At 42.0% G+C, this 27106-nt stretch overlaps 2 protein-coding genes across 3 annotated transcripts in view; one reads left to right on the top strand and one right to left on the bottom strand.

Moving 5' to 3' along the window:
- Positions 1-3631, top strand: part of NR2E1 (nuclear receptor subfamily 2 group E member 1) — a 68255-nt gene extending 64624 nt beyond the window's left edge. Inside the window, exon 10 of the mRNA XM_074820554.1 lies at positions 1461-3631. Within this exon, the coding sequence (XP_074676655.1) occupies positions 1461-1623 (163 nt within the window). The 3' untranslated portion in view covers positions 1624-3631. The remainder of the gene's footprint in view (positions 1-1460) is intronic.
- A 2224-nt stretch (positions 3632-5855) lies between these two features.
- On the bottom strand, positions 5856-25128 carry SNX3 (sorting nexin 3). Of its 2 annotated transcripts, XM_074819392.1 has the most exons (5): positions 24829-25128; positions 10486-10581; positions 9994-10118; positions 9559-9643; positions 5856-6537 (listed from the first exon to the last, which is right to left on the bottom strand). In XM_074819392.1, exons 1-5 carry the CDS (start codon positions 24988-24990, stop codon positions 6478-6480), a joined length of 528 nt encoding a protein of 175 aa, XP_074675493.1. In that variant the 5' UTR covers positions 24991-25128; the 3' UTR covers positions 5856-6477. The 2 variants fall into 2 exon arrangements, with proteins under 2 accessions (XP_074675493.1, XP_074675494.1); XM_074819393.1 differs by lacking the exon at positions 9559-9643.
- Positions 25129-27106: the final 1978 nt, after the last annotated feature.

Genomic DNA, 27106 nt, shown 5'->3' with positions numbered 1-27106 from the left:
TATGGACCACTTCAGAGTGGTGGGACTGGGGAGAAGCCTGAAGAGTGCACCTAACATCTGCAAGAGCTGCCCTGGTTGGTCCAGGATCAGAGCTGCGTCTTGTAACGTCCATGTTGAAGTCCTTTAGCTGCAGTGGAGATCCATGAGACTAGCACAGTGGGAGATAGAGCAGTGGAAGAGAAACTTTTATACTATTTTCTTCCTTCTGAAACTTTAATCTGTTCTCCTACTAGCTCTGTCTAGCAGAAGTCAGCTCAGTATCAGAGATTAGATGGCAGCAGTCTCTGAAGCACTTCTATTTAGTCTAAAGGGAATGACCTGTCCGGGGGCCAGGAGCAAAAATGCAAATACCATCCAGTTACGGCTAGTTCAGAGCAAAAAGAGTAACAGCTGCATAGCAACTCTTCCTGTTCTTACAGAAGGCCTTTCCCATGAAGATTGTTCCCTGGAGACGGAGTGAGACAAGGCCTGTTAGAGAGAGAAGCCAGGGAGGAATGGTTTTACATAGACACGGTTTCCATTCCAGGCATGGCAACTTTTCCATGGCTTTTCTGCGTTGCTGGAAATATTTAGCTACTGGGCTAAACAGTATCTGTTGTAAGAGATAACCTTTTACAAGGAAAAAAGTGCAGTCCACTGACAGGACTGTCACATTGACTCCAGTGGGATAGGGCTTTCAGCTTGCCTTTCGCCCCCAGGCTTGAATTTACCTTCCTGACAGTGTTAACAGCAGTATCAGCCCTTTGATCTCAGTGGAGTCTCTCTCAACAGGACGAAAGGGAGGGCAGACTGGAGAAGCAGAGTATTTCTCCAAACGACCTACTCCTTCTTTTAGGGAGACCACTGTAAGCAGACGTTTGAGGATCATTGGTGTAAAGTCAGTGTAAGCACAGCTACAATACATAGCCTATGTTATGTTGGCTTCAAAAGCTGGGTGAAAGGATGGAAAACATTCCATTACACAAACACATTACCTGGTGATAAAACAGCTGCTTTAACCAAAAAAATTTGTCTCCAAATTTCAATTGGTATTCAATGTGTATGGCAACCAAAAGGGGTCAAAATGATTACCATGACAATCCAGCTAGGATTAAATTTCACTTTAAATGACAGGGTATGTATTGTAGGTCAAGCTCGTCCCTGAACTGCATCTAGAACATAGTTGTTCTATGAGGGACAAGTCAGAGTGGATCCTGTCTCCGTATTGCTACTGCTCTGAGGGAATAAACAAAGAAGCTAACAAAACTCAGAGACATTGGTCTATATTCTGCTAACTTCTATTAAGAGAGTTTTCCTTAGGGTCAACCTTCTTGCTCATGTGAGTACAAAACACAGGGTTTTAACACAGGTAGCACTCATCTGCACAATTTGTTGAATATTGGTGGTTTCTATAAAGTAAAAGACTTTCTTTGAAAAAATACTTAAAAACTTCAGTAACATTTTTTCTCTCTGTCTCCCAGGTATCCCACACAACCCTGTCGTTTTGGAAAACTCTTATTGCTTTTACCAGCTTTACGTTCGATTAGTCCATCTACAATAGAAGAAGTGTTTTTCAAAAAGACCATTGGGAATGTACCAATTACAAGACTGCTTTCAGATATGTACAAATCCAGTGACATATAAATTACCTTAAAATAAACAGTCAGGATGGACAGTTTGAGAAGAACTTTTATCTATGGAGAATAAACCTCAACTAACAAAATCTACAGGAAGCATAAGCCTGGGAATGTTTAGCCTTTAAACCCATTGACAAAAAATACCCCAGTAGATATGATTCTGCTGCTCTGAACAGAGTGATTTAGATCATGGAGAGAATGCTTTGTTCTACAGAAAAAGTGAAAGTGGTTGGAATTTGGCTGCTATTCCTGTTACTACAGGATGAAGGCAATTCAGATGCCAGTCATAGTTAACAAAGACTCTGCTATTCTCTCATTTAACTGGCAGATCTGAGACAAAATGTGAAAGAAGGTACTTTAGTTTGTTCAGTATTTGGAACCGGGTGACCAAACTTGGCTTCTGTTGTAACATGAGATGTGGCCTTCAGAACTGTTTTAAAAGTAGCCTATGTTGGGAAAATGTTTTTAATATGATAGGCAACGTTTAAGACCAGGTTACCAAAACATTGCTTCTGCTATAATACATCATGAAGTGGCCTTCAGAACTGATTAAAAAGTAGCTTATGACAGCAGCTCCCTTCTTCCTGCAAAATGAACTGGTGATCCTTGATGCGGATGTCACCACAATTTGTTTGGTTAACATCTCAAAGACAGAAGAGCTTTATACGCTTCCTCCCTGACCTTCCCTCCTTCTTCTTCCACACACACTCACATTCACACACACACCTGAAAAGATGCAAGTCAAGAAAGGAAGACTAAAACAGCAAAACCAAATACAATGGAGATGACCGCTTCAGTGACCTGCTGGCTGTCCCGTTGGCACAGTGCTGAAACCAAAGGCAACGGTGGCCAAACTCTTTGTCAATGAGATGTGCAGAGAAGTGAAATGACTATTAAAAAAAAAAAATCAATGGAAGGAATTTTATTTCAAAAAAAGAAAGGTTGTTGACTGATCCAATGCTAACAATTTCCAAAAGTCTCCAATGCCTTTTTAGAAAACTCCAGGTTCTAATTTTGAAGCCTTGTTCGCCTACACCCTCTTACACACAAAACCGTTATAAGCTGCTTATTTGATGTATGAAAAATGTAGAAAAAACATTTAAAGATAGCTGCTGTACTTTTCAAAATTTGATTTGTTATTAGGAACTAGCACTGAGAAAAATCAGCACTTGGACTATCATAGAATGAGTAAAACTTTTCCTGTACAAAGTGGATTAACTGATTTGTGAAGTTAAAAAGTTGTACTCATTGTATTTACAAAGAATAAAAATATATTGAATTTAAATTACTTTCCACTGTTCTTTTAATGCTTGTCCTTCTATTTCTGAATTAGTTTCTTCCACTGTAGCCTACTAACCATGGAACAGAAATGTTCTCTACTAAAATGGATTGCCTTGGATGCTGTGGGATCTCCACCATTAGAGGTTTTAAAAAACAAGTTAGACAAACATTAAAGGAATAGCTTAGGTGATCCTGCCTTTGAGCAAAGGGACTTTGAGGTCCCATCTAAAACTGTTTTCTGTAATTCAAATATACACCTGCTGCAAGGTTTCCTTCTCAAGGAGCTGACACAGAGCTTTTTCTAGGACACAATACTAAACGGATCAGAGGTCCAACCTAGTAGAAGTCTTTTGTTTCACGTTACTACAGTTTTTAATAGCAGTGAATCGTGCAGCTAACAAAGGGTGATGAGTATAAAAACACTGCTTCAATTAAAAAGATTCTGAGGTTTTATTAATGTGTCCAATTGTGTAATCACACCAAAGAAAGAGGTAAGCAACTCCCAACGCACAGAACAAGTGGGCAGTAGGAGAAGGGAAATATACCGTTCATATGCCAATGAGTGACCGAAGAGTCATGCCCGCTAAAACGACAGCTGGAAATGTACCGTGTATATCAATGGCTCATTGGCTTTCAGTGTCAAGGAATACAGATCACAAGGGAAATCCTAGCTCTATTGACTCCAAGCACAAAAATCTCACGCGTTTCAGAGGTCAGAGTTTTCACCCCAACTCTCTTCCATTTGCAGTCTGCTAGGTCTCACATTCTAGCCTTTCCAAGACAGCCAGACCATAACGCAGTCTTTTGACGAGTCAGGTGAAACAAAAGCACGGACTTCAAAACATATTCTATACAAACTAGCATGGAGCACTTGCGAATGCGTTTACCACAGGGCATAGTGCATTCTGAGAAAGAAACTTTATGAAGTGTTCCTCCTGTACCTGCAATAACCTTCAACAATTTTCTGCTCTTTACGCTAAAAAGAACTGGGCAGAAAAATCAATTGTGGTTCTTCACTCTGTGACAATTCAGTTTATGAGCTAAAGTTGAACCCAGTGCTGTGCAGAACCCATGACAGAACACTCATTTCAGTAAGATTTATGCTGCTGTCCTGGAACAGCAACAAACATGAACTGCATCCACGCTGCAAGGCAGCCACACTCCGCAGGGTGCTGAAGTCCCAGTCCCTAGATCACCCAGGCTGGAAGGCGCAACAAGAGAGTACTGACTTTCTCCCTGTTGCAAAGCAGGCAGGCAATGGGTGCACACCCACATCTCATCCTCTTACCTGTGGGACCTAGACCAGTTGCAGAGCAGACTCACAAGCTGGGAACAATGCTCAGATCCCTGTGGTGTAGGCACAGCTAATCTAAGACCACATCTTCCTCCCACTACTGCGGATTGCAGAGAAGCAAAAGCAGCTACACTACACGAGAATTAAGGTCTCTAGTTAGCCTTGAAGGACTGAAGGGGAGGTGAAATCTGAGTGCATCGCAGATGTCCTGTCAAGTTCAGAGGTTAACACTCCCAAGTCCTCAGTTTGGAAATAGGAACACTTTAACATCAAGCATGCAGCTTTTCCCTCTTCAGCTTAATTCTTTTTTTTTTCCCCCCCACAGCAGATAATACAGATTGTGTCATCATATTTTAGGGATAAGATGGGACATTTACTTTGATTTCTGAAGGAAACTTCTCTCAGAAAAGAACATTTGAGAAAAGAAAAAGAACACTTTCTATGTATCTAAACCCAAATAATAAAACTTCATATACATTTAGCCCTTCTTCCCCCTTTCTAAGAGTAACTCAACTTTTAAGTGTGATACAACAAGCACAGGGAATTTTAGGATTGATTTTACATTGTCAAAAACTTCTTGAAAACCTAGACTGTGTTGAAAAGCTAGACAGCTCTGAGCTGCAAGTGGGCTCTGTCAGTTTTGGTCCCTGGTTTCATGAATAGGACTGCTGAAGAGATTCAGCACCGTCTTTGTTAAGTATGAGGGGGAAAGAGCAATTATTTGAGCACCTAACCATTCGGTGTAGCTAGTCACTAGTACTACATATAATCCAGTCAGCCACCACTGTTTTCTCAATTCAATCTTTTACATCCAGATTTCCATAAGTGAGGCTAATGGTCTTAGTTAAAGGAAACAAATAGCTTTGCCAGTAAGTTTGTAGGATGTTCTCAACAGTGATATAAAATGGAAAAAACAGTGGCATCAAGTCTAAGCCAACATGTACTGTTACCAAATATCACAAAACACTGGATCAGAGTGTTACTAGTGTTCTTGAATCTGTTTTCAAGAGCATCTGGTTAGGTAACTCCCATGTCACATTTGGCAGCACTAAGAAAGCTTCTCCAGCCATAGAAGCATCTAGTGAGAAAGAAGACTTCAAGTGTTGCTTGTGAACTGCAATTCAAGCATCAACCACCTGCATTTTACCAGTGGTCATACAGGCACAACACTACAGCTTCTCCTTCAACATGTCTATGATCTTACAGCCATCTTATATAACTTCATGTCCCTAATTGTATTTGTAGAACAGAGCTACTTTAATCTAGGACTGAAGTTATAATATATTATAGGTTATGTGAACATGCCTTTCTCCGTAGGATGGTGTAATTTTCACTTGCTAGTTTGATGCTTCTCATGCCAAGTAGAAAGGTACTCTATTCCCAAACTTATTGAAGCCACAGATCTGTTGACTGCCTACTGTGATTGGGGTTCCAGCTTCAGTTTCACAACACAGGAACAGCCTTCAGTATCTTTATACGTTCTTTAACACTTGAGCAGTGAGTGCCAGCATCTAAGGGTATTTAGTGCTGGCTGTTAGTAACACAAGACTACATTGCAGAAGAGCATCACAGCAAGGCTGAAACACCAGTTCACTTAGTATAGTCAAGTCCCTGCTTCTCAGAAAGCATGAGATACCCCACTCAAGGTCAAGAGTGACAAAACATTTGAAGTGCATTTTCACTTTTATTTCAAAACTTTAGACAAGTTACTTTAGTATATAAATTTGATTTTTTCCTCTTACAGAATATAAAGATAATTCCCTCATTACTTCAGTATAAAGTGTTTTACAAGCTTGAAGACAATTGCATAAGTGTATCTCACACAGGGTATCAGAAATAAAGCAGTCTTTCTACAGAAGTTCAGACAGATGACTACCTCAGAAACAGCATAGCAGTTTAGTCAAATACAAGTGAACACGTGACACTACAACTGTGCAAGTTCAAGTAAGGCCAAGTCAGTAAACATTGTTAAGTCATTGCAAATAAGAGTGGAAAGGTTTGTGAGACATTGCAAGGGATGGATGGTCTCATAATATAATACTCTTAAATCAAGGATTCAGAGGGATTTACCTAGAAGACAAGTGAGTTCTTTAATGCTATAAAGCATATGCAAAGACCAAGCAGTGTACTGATGTTAGTGGAGACTTCGTGCCTGTTTATCCTCAGCATGCTAAGACAAACTACAACCTCTTAAAACCAAGCATAAGAAGCACTAATGTTTGAGAAGACAGTTTCAGAACTCAAGTATGCCTTATTTTGGATGGTGTATAGTTTTTGTCTATTACTTCATCTTGTAAGAACATGTGAAGACAGCGTTCGTTCTGTGCCAGTGGGTGGCCTGCAACCCTGGAGAAGAAAAAACATGCATTAGTGCTAAAAAATCGAGTCTACGTGCAGCTAGCCAGCAGAGCAAGGTTTTATACCAATAACCCATGGTTCTGCACTTCAGCATAGATCCCACTTCCAGTTCACTGTTGGTGACTAGAATGATGTCTGGCAGCAAGATTTGTCATTCTGCCCCAGATGAAGTTAGTCCATAGGAAGCCTGAGCTACCTCTGATCATCTGGAAACATGTCATCTGTCACCTGCAACTGAGGGGACTATCAAAGTGCCCATCCCAGCATTAGGAAATCTAGAGTTAAGCAAACCAAGCGTATTTTTACAGGCCTTGATGCCTTTAACACAGGACACCCTTCCAAAGGCTGCTTAACCCCTGAGTTCTCAGTTTAATTCCACAGCAGTTAGTCCAGACACAGTTAAAGACTTATTCATTCCACCAGGGGGTGTGAAGGTCTTCTGAAAGCTGACACTACTTAAGAGCAGTGACATACCATGGTCACCATTCCTAGCATGTACAAGCAGCACTGATGCACAGCCAGAGGGTACTGGCCATTCTGTTAATTGCAGATGTCTTTAGATACGAGACACAGGAGACAGAGCTTGTCTGCTCTAGAAGAGACTTAGATTTAGTTTTGTTCCACATATAGCCTGAGCCACCATCCTTTTAAGAGTAAAGAATCTGAAATTGAGTTTGAAGACACTCCCAAGCTTGGCAGAAAGCCACAAGATATTGCATTTAAATCCTTAAAATACCATGCAGCCTTTTGGTAAAAATCCAAGAGAATTAGAATCCCTGGAAGCTGATCACTTACAGATATGAAAACCTAAAGCAGTATGGTTTGAAAAGAGTTATATCCAGTTTGGTCAATCAAGACAGGCTTCTTCCTTTAAGAGAGAAAGTTCCCCCATCCTCCCTAGGGCAGCTTATGTCAGCCTTATAGCCTCCATACCTGTCAGAACATTTCTAGTCTAAATGGAAGTTATCTAGTTGAACACGTGTAATACAGTCAACTCCACCAGTACTTCCAAATACTTTTGTGCATCTTCTCCAAATGTATCCATTAGTGCTTATTTCACCACAGGACAGACTCACTTGTTGCTACTCACTTGTCATTGAGGGTGTACTTTAATGATGATTCTGAGCTCTCCTATTCAGCACTGATAGATTATTTCAAGTGCAGTCATAAAACCTATCAATCTTGCCAAGTTCTAGTAAATGGACACCAGTCTCAAACACTAGTTCACAAGGAAAACAGTCTAGGATAACTAGTTTGAGTTTCTTACCCCCATCAGACTGAAGTTGCTGGCCTTGAACTTCAAGAGAAATATATGCAGGACAAGATGACGAGGCAGCAGCATATTCCTTCTCCCTTTCAGGAAAGCTTGCAAATTGGTGACTGAACTGCAAGACTAGATCTGATCTCTCTGATTCAGCTCTTGGTTTCACATGAATACCTCCCTCTGCATTGACTTTTCCTCAATATTCTTCACTAAGGTGACCCTTACACATAGCAGCTGCTACTTCAAGAATTTTTCATGTATCCCAAAGTCAGGTTCAGGCAGACAAGAGTACTGCAACATAGCCACACCTGTGAATGTCACTCTAGTTAATGTTGATGGTGGGGCCAGCAAGTCAGCTCTCTTGGGCCAGCTTAAGTAAGCCACACTGCTGTGTAAGCTTCTCAACAACATCGATCTTAACACTCCTGGTTATCAAGAACTGGCCTCGGTGCACAAAGATCTTTTTTGGATACTGTGATACTGGTTATCTGAGGGACTGTTCTCTAGTTCTAGAAGCAAAGACCAGCTTTGAGAAAAATTACCTTCAGGTCTAAGTTCAATAGTACTCAAAATACTTGGTAGAAGCCTTGAAGCTTCTACCTAGTTCAAAGTACCTTGTTTGATGAGACGGTCATGCCATTAGAATAAATTGATGAAGTTGAACACCTAGTTGTGCCTGAGGAGCCTTGTTCCAGCTGTACTCAAGTCTGCCACTACATGAATATCTACATTAACAGTCTGCTTTTATGTTTCAAAGGAGGAAAAAATTGACCAAGAAGTTTTACACTTCCACAAGATCAACATATTACTTGCTATAGGACTGAAGAAGTGATACAAGCAAACTGGCCACTCTGTCAGTTATACTGAATTTTTCAGAGACTCCAGTTAAGATGACTGTTTCACTATGCTTCAGAACATACAGCCCCCTTCCCCCACATATTGCTAGACTCAGCATACAAAACTTTCAGTAAGTGCATGTCTTCTGCATTTAATGTAGAGTCCCAAGCCTGCATGGATAAAAGTTGTACTTTACAGTCATGACTGCCTTGACTGTACAGCCTTAAAAAACCCCCCGCTTTCCATCTTACCATAAGCACATCTGCCTTCATGTAGTGTAAATGCAAAACTAAATGTCTTGGAAATTCATTCCACTTGTCTTGTAACAGAGGAAAGAGCAGTCAAGCATTTTACCTGCTCAGAACCATTAACAATACCTCTAAACTGAGCTAACAAGCAACTATGTGAAGAAAAACTTAAGAGATTTCATGTAGTCACACTTACTTGCACAAAACAGATAGTTTTAGTAAGCTAGTCACTCGCAACTCCAAGACACATGCCTGAAATGACTAACAGTAACTGATGAGCAGATTCTGGTAAGTTCTGGCTTCACTCAGACATCCTCTGTCCCTGTTAAACAGCATTACTATTGAACAAGATTAGAATGCTAGGGCAACTGACAAGCTTGAACTTTCAAAGGGAGCAGTCCCAAATCTAGTTGGTCTGAACAGTGCTGGCTCTAGAGACCAGAGCAGCTGGTTAACTGACAATATTCCTTCTTACCCACCGTCTAGATCGACATTGTTAAAGAGACTAAAGTAGCTCTTTAGGTCAATATACAGAGAGTGATTAGTAGTGTCAGATGGTAGAAAAAGAATCGTAAGATTTTGTTACTATAATTTCTGCTTACTCTTTGAAAGGTAGTGACAAAATCCAAAGTGTCTATTTCAAACTATATATGTGCATACCTCAGGTAGTGTTTTTACATCTTCAGAAAGATTCTCATGATTAGAGAAAACATGCATCATTACACAAGCTGATAATATCTCCCATCTGCAATCAAAGTAAACTGCTGTAAGCCCACTGTAAGATCCATTGTTCACCCAGAGGAGGTTACCTTTTCAGAAATGAAAAAGTAGAACCATTTTGAACACTATAATTTTAGTAGTAATTTGCATAAATTATCACCACCAACAACATTCATTTCAGTTGTTCAGGTAAGCATTAAGATATCCAAACTAAACACTGGATGAGCAGTGTTAGTATATTCTACTGCAGGATTATGTGAAAGTCATTATTCTGAACCTAATGCAGCTACCATAGTTAGAGGATTAGTAGCTTTAATTCAGTTTTCCAGAGCCGAGTTCTGGGTTTGTCTCCAGATAACTAGACCCAACACTTACTTGTTTATGAATTGTTCGAGAGCCTGCTTCCTTTCCTCTATAAAGGAATCATCAAATATGCCATCATCTCCTCGGAAGGGGAGCTGACGGAGAAGAGCTTTTCCTGGTAGAGGTGGTACCACGACCTGAAAGATTTAGAAAAGTGTCCTTAAGTGCAGCCTGTAAGCAAGTTGATACATGTCCTGTGCCACCTCTTCCTCCTAGAGGACCGAACTCAAGCACATCTCTAGTGAAGTAATAAACATGACCAGAGAAGAACAGTATCTGCCCATAGAGGTAAACTGACTACAAGTAGTTTAACTCAAAACCATTAAACAGCCTCTAGCATTGTATAACTGGGGTTTGCTGAAAGACTGACACAGTGGTTTAGTTCTGGACATTTTCAACCACAATATCTGCTCTATATGATATATATGCTTTATAACATAATGATAACATTTCAGCATCACTACTCTTTATGTCTATGAAAACTTTACCTTTCATTTTACCTACCTTGCTTTCCCTTTCTAGTTCATTCCTTAGCCATTCAAAGTCACTGTATCTTCTTCTGACTGTAGATTCTTTCAATTTGAAGATTGGTAGATTTGTCTGAAAACAAGGACATATTGATTAGACAAATTAGAAGTTTTGATAAGCAGAAGCAAGAAACAAACTGTTAAGTTACAAATTAGTTCCACTTAAGCACCAACAACAGTATTGAGAAACTCAAGATACAGAAATACAGATAAAGCTTTGTAAGCTACACAAGTAAGCTGTGCCTCAAACTGCTTAACAGTGGGCCTTATTTATATGGCATCCTAATTACTGGTATTTTGCCACCATATCACCTAGCAGAATAGCAGATTTGCTGGCCACTTAAGCAGATATTCCTAAGGTTGCACAAGCATCTGCTGTTCTTACTGTCTCAGAAGCTGGATTTCCAAAATATATGTACAAAACTGGAGGGGGAGGAAGAAAGGGGGGGGGGTGGGGGGGGGGGGTGGAGAAAAAGTCAGCTTAATCCACAGGCTCCTTTTATTGCATTCAAGGGAGTGTTTCAGGTACCAGCATAGGACATTAACCAAGCTTCCTGTACTTTTCTGCCACCTGATAAAACATGGCCTCCAATATCTTTAAAAGCAAACCCAGTAAGTCCTACAGAAAATCTATTCAGGACAGATAAAGCTGAAGATTTGAGAGTACAAGCTGCCAAGTTTGGAGAGCTCCAAAGTCAACAAGGCTGAGATGCAACACAACATTCAGTGCTGATGAGATCAGACTGTTTTGCTACAAAGTTAAACCAGGCAGAGCTTGATTAGACAGAACTTTCCTGAACAAGGCTAGGAGTCAGCAGGCAACTCTAACACCCTTGAAAGAGACATCAAATGGGAGTCAGGCTATAATGCTGCACAAGACCATGTTAACTACCAAGCACCCTGATACATGTCCTTACACTAACTTGTGTGAGAGCCAGTACTACTTCTGTACATTCTTGGGGTGCAGTGTTATCCCATTGTTGTAATCCAACTCGCATGTAATTTGAAGACCAGACATTGAGAGAGCACTCTCCTAATGACATCCCCAGAATGGAAAGCTCCAAGACCACAATCTGAAGCTTAAGTGTCATTGAGATGGCAAACTAGGTAGAGTGTTACAAAAATGTCTGTAGGAGTTATGACCTACTAAAAAGCAAGACAGAGTCTGTAATTGCCATATACAGCCAGCAGTAACAGAATAAAGCTTACTGTTGTCAGATGGAATATTCACTAACTGTCTTAATATACCTTTAAAGACTCTTGAGGAGTACCCTGGAAGCTGATGGTCACATTGGACTGCTGTTATGCCCAGTTTTCCTGTTGTCAGAAGCACAGTAATCATTCTCAGCTAGTGTCTTTGTTGGGTTTTTTTTGTTTGGTTGGTTTGGGCTTTTTTTTTTTTTTAAGTTGTAAGCCACCTCAGAATCATAGAATGGTTTGGGTTGGAAGGGACCTTAAAGATCATTTAGTTCCAACCCCCTGCCAGAGGCAGGGACACCTTCTACTAGACCAGGTTGCTCAAAGCCCCATCCAACCTGTCCTTGAACACTTCCAGGGAGGGGGCATCCACAACTTCTCTGGGCAACCTGTTCCAGTGTCTCACCACCCTCACAGTAAAGAATTTCCTCCTAACATCTAATCTAAATCTACCCTCTTTCAGTTTAAAACCATTACCCTTCGTCCTATCCTTACACTCCCTGATAAAGAGTCCCTCCCCATCTTTCCTGTAGGTCCCCTTGAAGTACTGGAAGGCTGCTATAAGGTCTCCCCGGAGCCTTCTCTTCTCTAGACTGAACAACCCCAGCTATCTCAGCCTGTCCTCATAGGGGAGGTGCTCCATCCCCCTGATCATCTTCACGGCCTCCTCTGGAGTCACTCCAACAGATTCATGTCCTTCTTGTGTTGGGAGCCCCAGAGCTGGACACAGGACTCCAGGTGCGGTCTCACGAGCATGAAGTAGAGGGGAGAATCACCTCCCTCAACCTGCTGGCCACACTTCTCTTGATGCAACCCAGGATACAGTTGGCTTTCTGGGCTGCAAATGCACATTGCTGGCTCACAGTCAGTTTTCCATCCACTACTACTCTCAAGTCCTTCTCCTCAGGGCAGCTCTCAATCCACTCATTGCCCAGCCTGTATTTGTACTTGGGATTGCCTTGACCTGTGTGCAGGACCTTGTACTTGGCCTTGTTCAACTTCATGAGGTTTGCACAGGCCCACCTCTCCAGACTGTCCAGGTCCCTCTGGATGGCATCTCCCTTCCCTCCAGTGTGTTGACCGCACCACACAGCTTGGTGTTGTTTGCAAACTTGCTGAGGCTCAATCCCACTGTCCATGTCTCAATAATTTACAAATTATGAAGTACAAAACAGTATTTTGTTATGAAATCTCTTATTGCTAAATACTTAAAAGTATTCAAGCTCTCCTTCCCAGGTAAAACACTTGATTGTACTAGCAACTACAAATAAAATTGCACTTAAGACTATTATGTCAGAAGTCAGGCTTCATAAACAAACACTCTTGTCTTGAGGATAAGAATACTCTACTCAAGAGTGAATAAAGCTAGGTCCCCTGGAGTGCATGAAGGAGATTCCCAGAAGTACTGGATTATTTTTCTCTGATTTCAGCTATTGGCTTTTTAACCAAGTTCAGCCTTCAACATTACAACATCAACTCTTTGTCAGTGTCTCGGGTAGAAAGTCCTTTACAATATTTAACATATAGGCTCTCACCTGCAGAAAATATTCCATTCTCCTCTCAAGTTACTTACAAGAGGGATTAGAACTGAATAAAAGCAGCTAAAAACCAATGAGTTCCCAGGTCTTCAGGAACTCTTTTCATGCTTCTGGGCATGAAGTCTATAAAGTTAATCTCTAAGCAATTTATCAGGCTTACAGGTACAATGTGAGGGTAGAAGTGCCAATTGAGCTCATTTTACCTTCTACATTCCCTTTTGAACTTTTGACATGCTAGCCTAGCTAGCACATTGAAGAAAAGGACAGTTAGAGTACTTGTTTTCACTTCAAATTGAAAAAAGTCTTCTCCAGTTTCGATCATAAGCTCTAGAAATGTTCAAATTGGATTTAATGGGAGCTTTCTAGCATGCTTTTAAGAGGCTTACAAGTCACAACTTGACAACTACATGGTAAAGGAAAGTGTGTGTCCCCTGTCTCTTGGTCTGGATATGAATTAGAGCTACCTGGTGAGATCAACTTCTAAACCTCACGTTTCCTAAAATCCAGAAACAGCAGCAACTCTCCTTCCTCTAGAAATTAGTACTGATAAAGCATCATTCTTTAGATATGCAGCTGTTAGAAAGGATCTTTTTAAATCTAATTAAATTGATCTATTTAAAAAAAGCATTGAGAATCCTGTTTTACACTGGTTAATCTATAGGTCCCTATTTTTATATATTCACATCTGAAGTTACTGTATGTGCCTTTCTCATCCTGGTTTCAGCTGGGATAGAGCTAATTTTTTCTTCTTAGTAGCTCAAATAGTGCTGTGTTTTGGATTCAGTATGGGATTTGGTATGAGAAGAATGTTAATAATACACTGATGTTTTCAGTTGTCGCTAAGAAATCAAGGACTTTTCAACTTCTCATGTCCTGCTGGAGTGCAGGTACACAAGAAGCTGGGAGGGAACACAGCCAGAGCAACAGACCCAAGTTGGCCAATGGAATATTCCATATCATACAACATCATGCTCAGTATATAGATGAGGGTTGATTGGGAAGTTTGCTCTCACTTCTGAGATTGCAGTTTTGGGATTTTCTCTCCTCTCGGATCACTAGCCAGGAATGGGCTGGGCATCAGTCAACAGGTGGTGAGCAACCACATTGTGCATTACTCATATCTCATTATTATCATCACTATTATTTTATTATTTTATTTCAGTTAAATTGTTTATCTCAACCTACGAGTCTCCTTACCTTTACCCCTCCAATTCTCTCCTCTGTTCCCTGAGGCAGGGGGAGGTGAGCAAGTAGCTGCATGGTGTTTGGCTGCTGGCCAGGCTTAAACCACAGCACTCATTATTACGCTGTTTGGGCAGACCACTTTCCTTCAGTTGAAAGGAGTTTCTGCATGTCCTATCCACGGTAGATGGAGGTAGTAGATGTTTTTCATTAAGCAAGCCAGACAGCTGCTGAAGCATGGGCTATCACTGGGCAAGAATTTGGCAGAAGGAGACAACCCAAAGGTGTCAACAGAAGATTTCAATTTCTATTGGAGCATCAACTTCAAGACCATACAGCATATCAAAAAAGTTATGTTGAGAGTTATCCTTGTTTAATCACTGAGGTGCCAGTAGCTATTCTGAACACTTAGTGCTTTGTTTGCCTACTAGAAGAGAGATAAGAGTAAGGCACAAAACCTGAAGTTAGTCTTGTTTCATTTTTAAACATTTCTTCCCATGTTCATTCAGCATTATAGCGTCAGCTTCCTGGCCTGCTGATCCACAAAGTCTACTGTCATGAAACTCATGACCCAGTTTGGCACAGCCCCTGGAGCATAGCTCATTCCTCCAGCATAATTACTGGCAGCAATTGTTTCTTCTACAGTATAATATTTACTCTCATTTTTATCAAAAACATTTTCAATAACTTCCTAATCCAAAATCGTGCCTCTTAGCAGTTTGAATGCAAGCCCTCAGCCAGAAAGGATTATGCATTACGCAAGACATTAGACAACCAAAAGTCAGACTTGCAGATAAAGAATTATTCCAGAAGGATGAATAAACCACATCTGCACAAATCCCACACAGCCCCAAATCCTAAGCATAGGAAGATGCTAAGACAAGACAGATTCTGTCTAGCACCGCTTCTCTATCAGACTATATGTAGACACGCATTAGGCTTTCTCTGGCTACTGTCAAACTGCGTCTGTATTCTGCTGGGTGAGTTAATGGCCGAGCCAGTACACTGGAACAAACACTGTCAGAACTGGTGACAAGTTAAATTACATAGTTAAACAGCAGATGACAAACCCAGACCCTTAAGTCACTCCTGCATTCCTCCACTCATATGCCAAACAGGTTTCTACAGTCATTTGGCTAGTGGTTCAACAAACTGGTAACGGGAAGCAGTGGTGGCCTGCTAATACATTTCAGGGCAAAACCTGTATTCAGAGTAAGCGTGTTTCTTCAGCTACATTTATGTTATTATAACATATTCAAACTACAAGTCCAACCCCAAGCTCAGGAGGTTCCCAATTCACCTCAGCAGCAAATGACAGTCTTAAGACAGTAGTTTGGATAACCAGGTAACAGTCGCAGCTAGAAGACTGTCAGTCCCTGAGCTATGCCCAGTTAGTTCAAAAATTGTTCATGTATAAAAGTGAGGAGATTTTCACAGGCAGAATGCAAGTAGTTTGAGTACTAGTCAATACTGTCCATTCAGCCTGGGATACACAGCCCTCCAATGCAGCTGTTCTGGTATACAAGTTACCTTAAATGCAGGAGGAAAACTACAGTACTTTATTTTAAATACATCAGTTTAGAATTCTAAGTAATTTTAAGAGTTCTGTATCTAGACTAGATTAATTTATCCAGTGAGTGGAAAAAACCTTGTGAATAGCCGGACTTGCTCCTACAAATTTGTTTGCAGGTATAAATTGAATGCAAATAGCAGTTGGGTTCCTTCAAAGAGCACACTGACACTCCACAAGATTGACTCTGAATGTCACTGCAGCCCAGTCCACCCCCACAACTGCAGAAACTCCACAGCTGTAGTTGTCCAGGATAGTTTGAGGTAAATTTGATTCATTTCCTCATCTGTCAATGTAGCACTCAGCAGCAGCACTGCATTGCCCATGTCTCCCACTCCTAAGTGACTGAGAATAAAGCTGCACTGTTGCCATAGCACCTACTTTGATGTTGTCTTTTCAAGTAGGTTATGGTAGCCTTGATACAACTCTATTTCCATTAAAATAGAGTGAAAGAAAGCACTCAGCTCACTTTTGATAGAAGTTTGCGGCCTTGACTCTTAGAAGCTAAATTCAAGCTTCTTACTACCTCTTCATACAAGCTGTAATCTTTGTCAAGAGACTACACCCTTTGGCTACATTTACAGTCAGCCAATGGAAGCTCTGGGGTATTACAGTAAGTAGCATTCAGGGTGGATAAAAAAGTATTACAGTTTTCTTAATGCAAGAGCCTGCTGTCCTTTAGTACAAGAAGTTGGCTGCAGCAGTCCACTGTTACTGCATAAACCTTGCCAGTGGTTTGTTTCCTTCCCAACTTGACTTAAGCAGCTACCTCCCCATTTCCTACAATTATAAAAAGCAAGAAGGCAAACATGCTCTAAACTTCAGTTGCCAGAAGTTTAGATTTTTTTCTGAAGGAAAACAAAAACCTCTTTCCCCACTGGAAAAGGTCAGATTAGAGGTTGCTATTTTTCTAAGTTTCAGTCCTTTTGATCAAAGCAGAGCTCTCCTTTTATCACTTGGTATCCAGATCTACTTGAAGATACATTACATGCAAAAATTCTAAAGTTAATAGAACACTGAAAAAGCTGATCATATGTACACACCCAAGCTTTAAACAATGCTGACTTCAGCTGTACCAACTATAGAGCTTCCCACTTCACAGTACTGAGACATGGAGCCAGGATGTTTTCCATCTTAATGACTAAGGCAGTGAAATCCTAACAGCAACACAACAACAAAGACTATCAGTCTTTAGCCAAGAGTTAACCTTTGTCAAGTCCAATGCCTTGATCCCAGAGCTGCTCTATGAAAATTAGTGTAGGGATGTCTGGGTTTTTTGCCAAGCAGCATCTATCATCACCTAATCAAGTTCACCAACATCATGAACACCTGAATTAGTGTGCCATGGTCAAAAGGCTCAAAGTAGGGTAAGTCTAGAAAAACAGATTGTTTAGTGATTCTTTATTCTTCAGGTTCCATGCTCAGAAGCCAAAGGTAAAAACAGGAGCCCACTTTAAGAAGGACACATTCAGGCAAAGGTTTTTACAACACCCAGACAGAATTAGTAACTCTAGATAATTATTTTACGGTTAGCAAGCCAAAGCCTCCTTTGAAATACCAAATAATTTTTGGGAGGAGAAGGGATTGTTACTTTTACACAATTGCAAGGTATAACTGCCATATGCTCTGGTTTGGCCTACTGTAATGTTCATTCCATTCATTCCTCATTGAGAATGACTGAAGAGGGATCACATTAAGTTGATGCTCTAGAATCATTAGCTGACATCTACCAGCTATGGTCAAATGGGGCCAACAAAATTGCAGTGAATTGCTGCAATCAATAGGTTTTAACCAGGAACAAAAGTTTTAATGGGCTTTGCAAGATAGAGACAGTCCAGTATCCCTACAATACACAAACATGCAAGAAACAAGACAGAGAAATAGATAGAAGTGTACGAAGTAGCAAAAAATTATCTTCAGATCTCCAGTTTTATTGGAACAGCAACATCCACATTCTTAAGTAGCCACCTAACAGCTGCAGAAAGGCTGATAGTGCCTGTTCATTAATTTGTAGCTTAGGCCCATAGAAATAGTCTCTGAAGCTTTATTTCCAGGTATAGAGGTGGCTTTAAACCACTTAAAATACAGCTTCATTTCTTCATTTTCTTCTGGATTTTAGAGTAAACCTGCTATACACTAGCTTATAGTTAAACTTTCAACATTGGCTTCCTGGCCAACACAAACTATACTGTCACATGCCCCAGAAGATCACCCCATGACAGAAGTTTTCAGCTGGATTTTAAAGAAATAGCCACAGAAGGAATACGTTCATGGACCTGTCTTCATTTGGTAAAATATTTGGTTTTTACACTTTGACCAGAAGGTTAGGGCTTCTCCATCCTTCTCGCATCAAAAAAGTTACAGCAGCTACAACAACTTCAGACCCTTCACTTAGTGCTATAGCTTCATAGGGCATTCAGGATTATGTACTTGCTAAAACAGCCTCCAGTAATGCAACTGGCATTGCATTACCAAGTGAAAAAACTTTAAAGAATAGTTCCCCTACAGTTAGAAGCTCATAAATCTACACTGCATTATTTATTTCCCCAGATGAAAAACAGTTGAGACCCGATTGCTCTGAAGTTCAAGCTGACACTTTTTTTGGCAAATCATCTAAAAATAAAGATGTGTCAAAATACTCTGGCATCACATGCCTACCTGGATCACAGCCATCTGTCCTACAAAGATTAGTCATTGTTCCATTTGATTTGGTCTGTTCAGCACTGTACTAGAGTGCACTCTTAATACATGACAATGAAGGCCTGCATTGTATGCGCAGAAATAAAAAGAGTCCAAGTCACCAGCTAAACTAATATACTAATAAGAAGCACTATTCAGACTTGGTTACTTTATTTACACAGTAACAGACCTCAACGCCAAACTAGTTCAGTACCTTTGGACTAGGTTCTTGAAACTAGTTTAATCAAAAACCTTTACAGAAAAATCAGCTGCTCAGACCAAATACATGTAATAAATTTGTAAATTCACTCCCCTTACTTCAGAAGTTTCTTTCATCTAAGCCATTCCACTTCTGTCTCCCTAGCCAATTTCCTGGGAAGTTCTTAGCCTTCCAGATGTCCTTTTCTGAATTACTGATCAATGGAACAGTTAATGTTTGTAAAGGTGCAGTACCTGGGCTGTAGAACAGAAAAACAAAGTCAAAGAATAAAAATTTACTGATTCAGGTGAAGAGGAGTCTAAAAATATCTAACTGGCAGCAGTGTCTAGAATAGGCTATTAGAAGAGCAATTAACTACAGTTAGAGCATACTTGCAGTGTGATGCAAGATTTGCAGTAGTAGAGAAATAGAGAATTAGTGCTGATTATGCATCCCTAAACACATCCACACTGAGTCAGTGTTTAGTCATTACTCCACCACAAGCTTTACCGACTAGGAAACTGAACAATGCTGAAGTCAACTATGTGTACCAGCAGATTTGATTCTTCTCATGGTGGGAGAAGAGTCTGCAACTTCAAACCCTGCCAAACACAGGAAGAACAGGAAATTTGGTACTGTTGAAGGACAGAACATTTCAAAGACACATTCAACTGATCAAGACTACCACTTTGCAAAACCATAGCATAAGACAAATGCTTTCTGGGCAAGTTATACTTTCCGTTCATTTACCATCTTACTCTGACTTGATCACAGAAGTCAGACTCAAATCAGTCAGTCACTCAAGTCAGACTACTATAAATATGCTGAAATGCAAATACTGTATCCAAGCTAGATTTTGAAAAAAATGGATGAAAATGAGAACAGACTTTCAAAAACAGCTGAAGTTTAGCAGGACTTTGATATACTTCCCCAATCCTTTGTAACCAATACTATTCTTAACACTGCAGGCACTTCACAGCCTGTGTCTTCATTTCCTTCCCCACACTGGGCCTATGTAGTCAAGCACCTCTCCTTAGGTCTACAGAAGTCTTTCTGCAGAAGATACAGGAAAGGTGACTGCTGCCTTCAAGAGCACTGGTGTCACCCAAGTGATGCATTTCACAACATCTGGAAGCACAGCAGCAAGGCGTTACCTTTCTACACCACAAGACAAGCCACTGAGCTGTGGAACCTTGAGAAGCTAAGGTGTGCCTTAGTGCTGAGTTTCATCATACTGATTAGAGGCAACAGGCCATTCAACATTAAAGAATAGAATTCAGAAGACAAAGGCTTTTTGTTTAACTTCAGTTTGACTAAAAAGAATTCTTTAACTACTTGGACTAGTAGCTCCTGTATCAGGTATTTTATTTTAGTTCTAACTGTCAGTTTGAATATTAATGACTTCTCTGCAAGTTTTCACTAACCATAAACAGATAATTTAACCTTCTACTCTAGGTGACAAACCCAACTAAAACAGGCAGGATAGAAGTCACTTTTACTTCTACAGGAACAGTAACAGATGAAATAGTGTTAACAAAGGGATATTTTCCCAAATGTAGCAAGTTCTTGTGTTCCTCTACACTTTGTTGACAGTATTCTAACCAATGTGCTTATCTCCTATGGCACTGCTTTTGCAGCAGGTGTATGGCTCAGAAGCGTGTCACCAATTGCTGGGATCAAAGTTAGCTTGTAAAGCTTAAGTCTTGTCTCCTTAAAGGATTTAGCAACTGAAGCTGTTGCACAGAATCTATTTGTGCAAAGATGTTCCTGGTGACGCACTTGCCAGGAAAACTATTTGTCTCAACTACAGTAAAAGTCTAATGATACCTGGAACTGGATTGAGGCCTGCAGACATGCTGCAGGATAGTAATATGACAACTGTCATTTATTCTACATTTGCTTCCTGAAATTCAGAGAGAGGACTGGCTTACAGCCCATAAATAGTAACAGGTATTCACATGCCCTTGTTGAAGAGTGTTGACATTGCACAAGCCCACCCTGAAAAAGCATAACAAGTAGAAGAGAATCACCACCCCTCTGGCAGTAGCTCCTAAGTGAACAGCTAGTAGAGACTCCCAAGAAACAGCATATGGCATGCAAGGATATTTACACTGAGAACTTAACTGTTGGTTCACACTTTTCCTCAAGAGGTAAGGGCAGTGAAGCAGTTTGTTGTATTACTTTAGCAGGCATCCTAGTTGATTATGTTAGTTTTAATCACAGCACAGTTGCCATACTGTGAGCATCTAGATACCTCTAGATGAGATGACTACTCAATCAAGTCTTATTTCACTAGAAAAAGCACTTGGAGCTTTATACCCTACTGCATTGTTCTCCTTTTTAGCTTACCCTAAGCCTTCACACAAAGGATAGCTTATAATGGTACAAACTCACTTCCTGATGCTGCTGATGGAAAGCAAATTCTCAAGTACCTTGTCAAGAACATGACCCACTCAAATTTGCTATTTTAGCACTGCAGGATGGCATTTTCTATCATTTACCACTACTGAACAAGACATTTGACTGTTGTTGCCAAGCTGCACTGTAGCAGCATACCACCACGTTGTGTGCCTTATACTGGTTGCTACAGTGGAAAGCTTCCTGTCATCACCTTGTCCAGTTTGCCAAGAACAGAATGTTATTTAATCCAAGGTCAGGCTCAGAAGGTCAATACTTTGGCCAGCTGGCCATCTGTGAAGTAAGCTGCCCCACTGGAAGTGCTGTATAGGTTGTATCTGCAGCACTCGGAGAGCTTAACTGCTTGTGAAAGTATCATGCATTTACCACAACACACAGCCATCCTACTAGCCTGCCCAGAGACACACACCGTGAAAAACTTTCCCAAGTACTGAAATACAATTGACTTGCTTATCCAGTACTACACTGTTGAGCAGTCTACCCAAAACTTGTGAGTTCCCCATTAGGCTTTCCAACTTCCACCAGAAGTTGATGAGTACAGCAATACAAGAACTAAAGCATGACGTTGTTCCACTTGTTGCTTTCCAAGTAACAGATACGCTTCAGCTGCAGTACCAATAGAAAGCTTGCCAACAGAAGCTTTAGGGGAACTCTGCATATTTCACACAAGTACTTTTTGCAAGATTTTTATCAGACATCAGTTCAGGAGTCTGCTAGCAAGCTCAGTCTTCCCAAAAAAAAGTTCAAACTTTGAGATTCAGACAAAGCAAAGACAGAATTACCCTTGGACTGAGTTGGCAAACCCCATGACAATGATACAAGTTTAATTGCTTCAACACAAACTTGAATCTCAGTGTCCTCTGGCAATGTTTCTGGCTTAGCATGGTCTCCAGTCATAACATGAGGCTATCCAATAGCTTTTACCAGACCTTGACAGCAGTTAAGCCATCCATTTCTGTATCTATTAACATTTTAATGTTGTGTTAGTTGAAGACATAGCTTTCCAGGTATGACCCAGGTAACTCACTCCATCTCCTCAGGTTTGTTCAGCTGCCACTGCTGGGGGAAACTGCACATGTTAGCTCCTACTTTCTGTGACCACAAGCAGTTGTCAAACCACAGAGGCTAGCTGATAGCTCCTGTCTGCCACACTCGAAGCAGCAGCTTATACTAGCTTATATACTACAAGGACTACCTTTTAGAAATACAATACTACAGCAATTCAAGTTCGAACTCTTCTCCCATGCTGAAACTTGCATATTAGCAACATGGTCTGGATTCTGCTGAGAAGCAGTTAATTGATACAAGTTTAGACAGCGAACATAATTCTGCATGACTTGTATTACCTGCTCTGTAACCTTCTAGCATACAGAGACATAAAACTCAATTTTACAGTTCATCATAGCTATGAATGTATACAGCACGGATGCACTACGGGTACAGTAGAAAGGGAATGATCATGTATTATAAGAAACAGTCCTGTATACAGGCATGCACAGATGCAAGTTAGGAGGGTAAAGGATGCAATGTTTATATAGTAGTTGGACTGAGAGGAAGAATAGAAGGTCACTACTATCATAGCATATGCTTGTTGAAATCACTTCTACGTCTTCATTACAATAGGAATCCGGAATTTTCTACCCCAAACAGCACATGGGCTAAGAGTAATCCACCTCAAAAGCTGTTTTTCTGCTTTCCTTCCTGAAGAAATTCAGTTGGGGATGTAAAAAAAATTATTTTCCAATCTGAGCAAATTTGGTCTAATTCCCAAGGCCATATCATGGCTAAGTCCCTTTTGTATCATCTTCCTTGGTTCCAGCAATTCCAAATGCTCAGTCTCACAGAAAGAAAAGTCATCAGAAACTTAAGGCACAAACACTTCCCAGCAAGGTAGAGTTACATCTTTCTGCTAGGTGGACAGTTAGGGTCCTGATAAGGGCAGTGTAACACAACGTAAGTCGTCAAGTTCTGGTTTGTCCTCACACAGAGACCAAACACAGGCTACAATTGTTTCAGTTTATTCTGCCTGCCCTGTGGACACATCCTGAAACATGAGAATAGCTACTGGACATGTCAATTTAGGAGCATCAGAACTAAGGAAGTATCCTCCCTAGTAGCTTTAGATAAGTGTTGATTTTGTTTTTTTAAGTAAAGTCACACTAAGCTGAGAACATAGACCTTTAGTATCAGAAAATCCACACAGGATTTCAGTCTTGTCTGAAGAATTTTAGCAACCAAGGCAGCAGCCCTCAGCTAAAGCCTCTCCTGCCATGAAGGTATGCATGTGCACTCCATGGTGCCCAGTGAAAGAACTCATATTGCAGAGAATGTGTGCAAGGGGTGAATGAGGCTTCTTCCCCCTCTATTACTGCCTGAAATAACTGACCAGGTTTAATCAGCTGTGACAGAGTAAAGCTGTATGAGGTAGTAGACTCAGACACAAGTTATAAAAGATAAAATTGTAAGAAGTCATCTTTCTTAACCCAACTTATCCCTGACAGCACAGACTAAAAGGGTGCCCTGCCTCAAGTCCCTACCAGCCACATTCAAGGACGATGCCACAGATACTGCATTTTTCTGTCTACTCCTCCAGGCCCTGTTTATTAAACTAGAAAGATCAGGGAACATCGTAATGATTTCACATAGCTTTTCTGAAGCTTAAGACTACTAGCCTTTGGGTCAAGTCAGTGAAGACAGCCCTTACAGCTAGGAAGGAGTCTAGTGCTACTAAGAAAAAGTATTTAATAGCACACAGCAAGAAACAGGTCTATTTATTAGGCACTCAATTTACATTTCAGGTACAAAAGAGGAAGCCCTCCCCCATATACACTCACCTTATCACTTCAGTTAGCTTTGATCCAGCACATGTGCCCACTAGACTTATTTACACATTCACTACAGGTTTTTGAGGCTGCTAGAATCCTGAACTTGACCTCCTTCTCATGGCAGATCCGCCCATATTACTGTACCTCAGACAGCTGAGTCTGCCCTCTTTTATTTACTTACAGACAGACAAGCAACTGCTCAGAGTACAGCAACATTTCAGTCTTAACAGCAATTGTGCACAGCAGTGCTGAAAGAGCAGTTGCCCTTTGGTTATCTTCACTGAGATGTGTTGTCTCAGCTACCGCTAGACCAGGAGAGTTATCAGCTCCAGTCGGCTGCAGAAGCTGGGCCTGCTCAGGCCGAGGATGAAGTCCACTGCTGCTCAGCCATCGCCGCCCCACCTGCCGAACCGGCCCTGAAGGGCACGGCGGCGGCAGCCCGCCACCGCCACCCCGGCCCGGGGGACACCCCCGCCGCTTACATAAGGGCCGGCCGGAGCCCAACACCGGCACACAGGCTCCGCATTCACCTTCTCCAACCTTATATTTTTGCTCCCGAGGCGCCGGGCCCCGCCGCGGGAGGTGCGGGCACGTCCCCCGCGGAGCTGCCCGCTGGGCGCCACCGGCCCGGGCCAGGGCGGCGGGGCCGGCCCCTCGGCGAGCAGGAGCGGGGCGGGCTCCAGCGCCCGCCGCCGCCGGGCCGAGCCCTCACCTTGACGCGGATCTCGTAGGTGGTGAAGCGGCCGCGGCCCACCCCCACCGTCTGCGGGTTGCCCACGTCGATCTCCAGGAAGTTGCTGGGCGGCCCGTAGGCGTCGTTCAGATTCTGCGGCTTGCTGATCAGCCGCCGGGTGTCCGCGATCGTCTCGGCCATGGCGGAGTGCGGCAGGAGGCGAACGGGTGAGCGAGCGAGCGAACAAGCGAGCGAGCACCGAGCTCCGCCGCCCCGCGCCGCCCGCCCTCTTATCGCCCCGCGGCCAGCTGACTGCCCGGCAACGCGCACCCACGCCGCCGCCGCTGGCGGATGCGCCCGCCGCCCGCGCGCAAGGCATGCTGGGATTTGTAGGCCTCAGGGGCCGCCCGCTCGTTACTCTCGGCGCGGCCGCCTGCCCTCCGAACTACGGATCCCGGTGGGCGCGGGAGATATGGCGCGGCCGGCCTGGGGACCGCTCTCTGGGGCCCGCCCGCCAGGCGGGCGGTGCCACGGGCCGGGCCGGAGCGGACCGGGCCGGACGCACTCTGTGGGGCTCGGCCCTCCTCCCGCCGGCTGCGCGGGGGCTCCCCGGGGCGGGGGGGGGGGGGGTGGCTCGGTGGCTCGGTGCAGGCGCTCCCCGGTGAGGCCGAGGCCTCTGTTGATGCGGTCTCACCGATCAGGAACATAAACAGACAGCGGCGGTGCGATTCAGTCAGCGCAGCAGCAAGCTAGCCGATTTTTTTTAAACTAGAGAACGTTTTAACAACATATGGCAACAACAGGACATAACTCCTGGCTGCGACTTTTCACGTGCAGTCCATAAAAGAGGGTTCTGGTGACGCCACGTTCTATGTCTACACAATACTTTATCCAGGTAGAATGAGACTGTAGGAAAACTCAGTTACATTTTTTTTTCTTAAAAATTTGTGTCTAGGCAGTAGGCAAAATAGCAGGCTGTCCACAAATCACATCCAAGAGGTTCAAAGTTAACATCTGGCAAGTTTGGGTAGCGGTTGTCTATGTTAAAAAGATAATCAGAAAGCAGAGATGAACCCAAGGTACAAAAATAGACCATCCACATAACCAGCATGCTATAGGTGGTTTGCTTCGTAACTTTTCTGTGAATTTTCTGCTCATCACTCCTCCAGTATTATTTCTCCCCCTTACAAGCGCACCTTCCTTACATCCTTTCTTTCTGCTGCTAATAGCCACCAACTATTCACTTTATAAAGAGAAATGAAGCTGACATTTTTACAACGAGGGAGTGAAAGGGAGCCTTACCTGAACTGTACTAGTTATTAAACTGGTCTTGCAACAAGGCAAGAAAAAACTCATTAATTCTACTGAGATTACATGTGCATGCATCTGGATAAGCTTTTGTTGTTACACAACCTATGCTGCCACATCTGACTGCGAATATGAAAATATGGCACAGCACTGGTATTGTCTTAAGTATAATGTAGTCTGCCTCCTGGCCAAGCCTGATTTCATTACCTATTCCAAAGAAACAAAAAAATTGCCTAATATTGTACATTTGGGAAGTTGAGGAGCCTATGATGAATCAAGAATATAACTTGTTCTCACACTGGGTAAATAACTAAGAGTGAGGCTTAAGTTGAATGCTTTTCTCACTGCATACCATTTTAGCACTATTGTTCTGCCTGCTTTTCCTCACAGAGATAACTCATGGTGGAGAGCTGTATGGAGGCAATCTACAGGGAGTGAACTAGTGCCCATGTGTCAATAGCATTGGTAAGTAGGGTTACAGTGATTTGGTGGTCTTCCATCCCTGTTTTTTATACTGAGGTCAAATTCAAATCCTCTGACCTGCGAGACAAAGGGGAAGATGCCCTGCTTCATGACTAGCACCCCTTACATCATGTGAAAGCATGCATGCCACACTGGCTAATGAGGCAAAGAGAAGGAGTGAAGGTGGGGGAAATCAGAGTCCTGTGAGACTCCTTGTTTCTTTCCAACCCACAGAAAATGCATTTGTTTATTTTGAATTGTGTTTCAGATGGTTTTTACGATCCATCAGGCTGGAGTTACACTATCTGTAGTTGTTTCTGCTTGCTAGAAAGCTTCTTCTCTCAGGAGAAGAGGTGATCATAAATTCAGAGAAGCAAGTTTTAATTCTGTTTCTGACATGAACTTTGGGCCAAATTTCAAATCTGGAGGAAGAGAGGTCAGCTGTGTTTGTAGGTCCAAAGATTAGATGCAAGAAATCAAGCGTTTAGAGTAACAACCAAGAGTTTAGGTACTCGTGGGTTTGTTATTACACATTATTTATTCAAGT

Source organism: Strix aluco, chromosome 3 (genome assembly GCF_031877795.1).
Source record: "Strix aluco isolate bStrAlu1 chromosome 3, bStrAlu1.hap1, whole genome shotgun sequence".
In the NCBI taxonomy this organism is placed as follows: domain Eukaryota; kingdom Metazoa; phylum Chordata; class Aves; order Strigiformes; family Strigidae; genus Strix; species Strix aluco.
This window is presented reverse-complemented; position numbering and strand designations above follow the sequence as displayed.

Excerpts from the sequence above, each read along its gene's own strand:
- SNX3 (XM_074819392.1), bottom strand. The coding sequence starts at position 24,990 with ATGGCCGAGACGATCGCGGACACCCGGCGGCTGATCAGCAAGCCGCAG. Across the intron at positions 10,119-10,485 it reads AACTAGAAAGGGAAAGCAAG|GTCGTGGTACCACCTCTACC; the intron begins GTAGGTAAAATG and ends TAAATCTTTCAG. Across the intron at positions 6,538-9,558 it reads ATGTAAAAACACTACCTGAG|GGTTGCAGGCCACCCACTGG; the intron begins GTATGCACATAT and ends TTTCTTCTCCAG.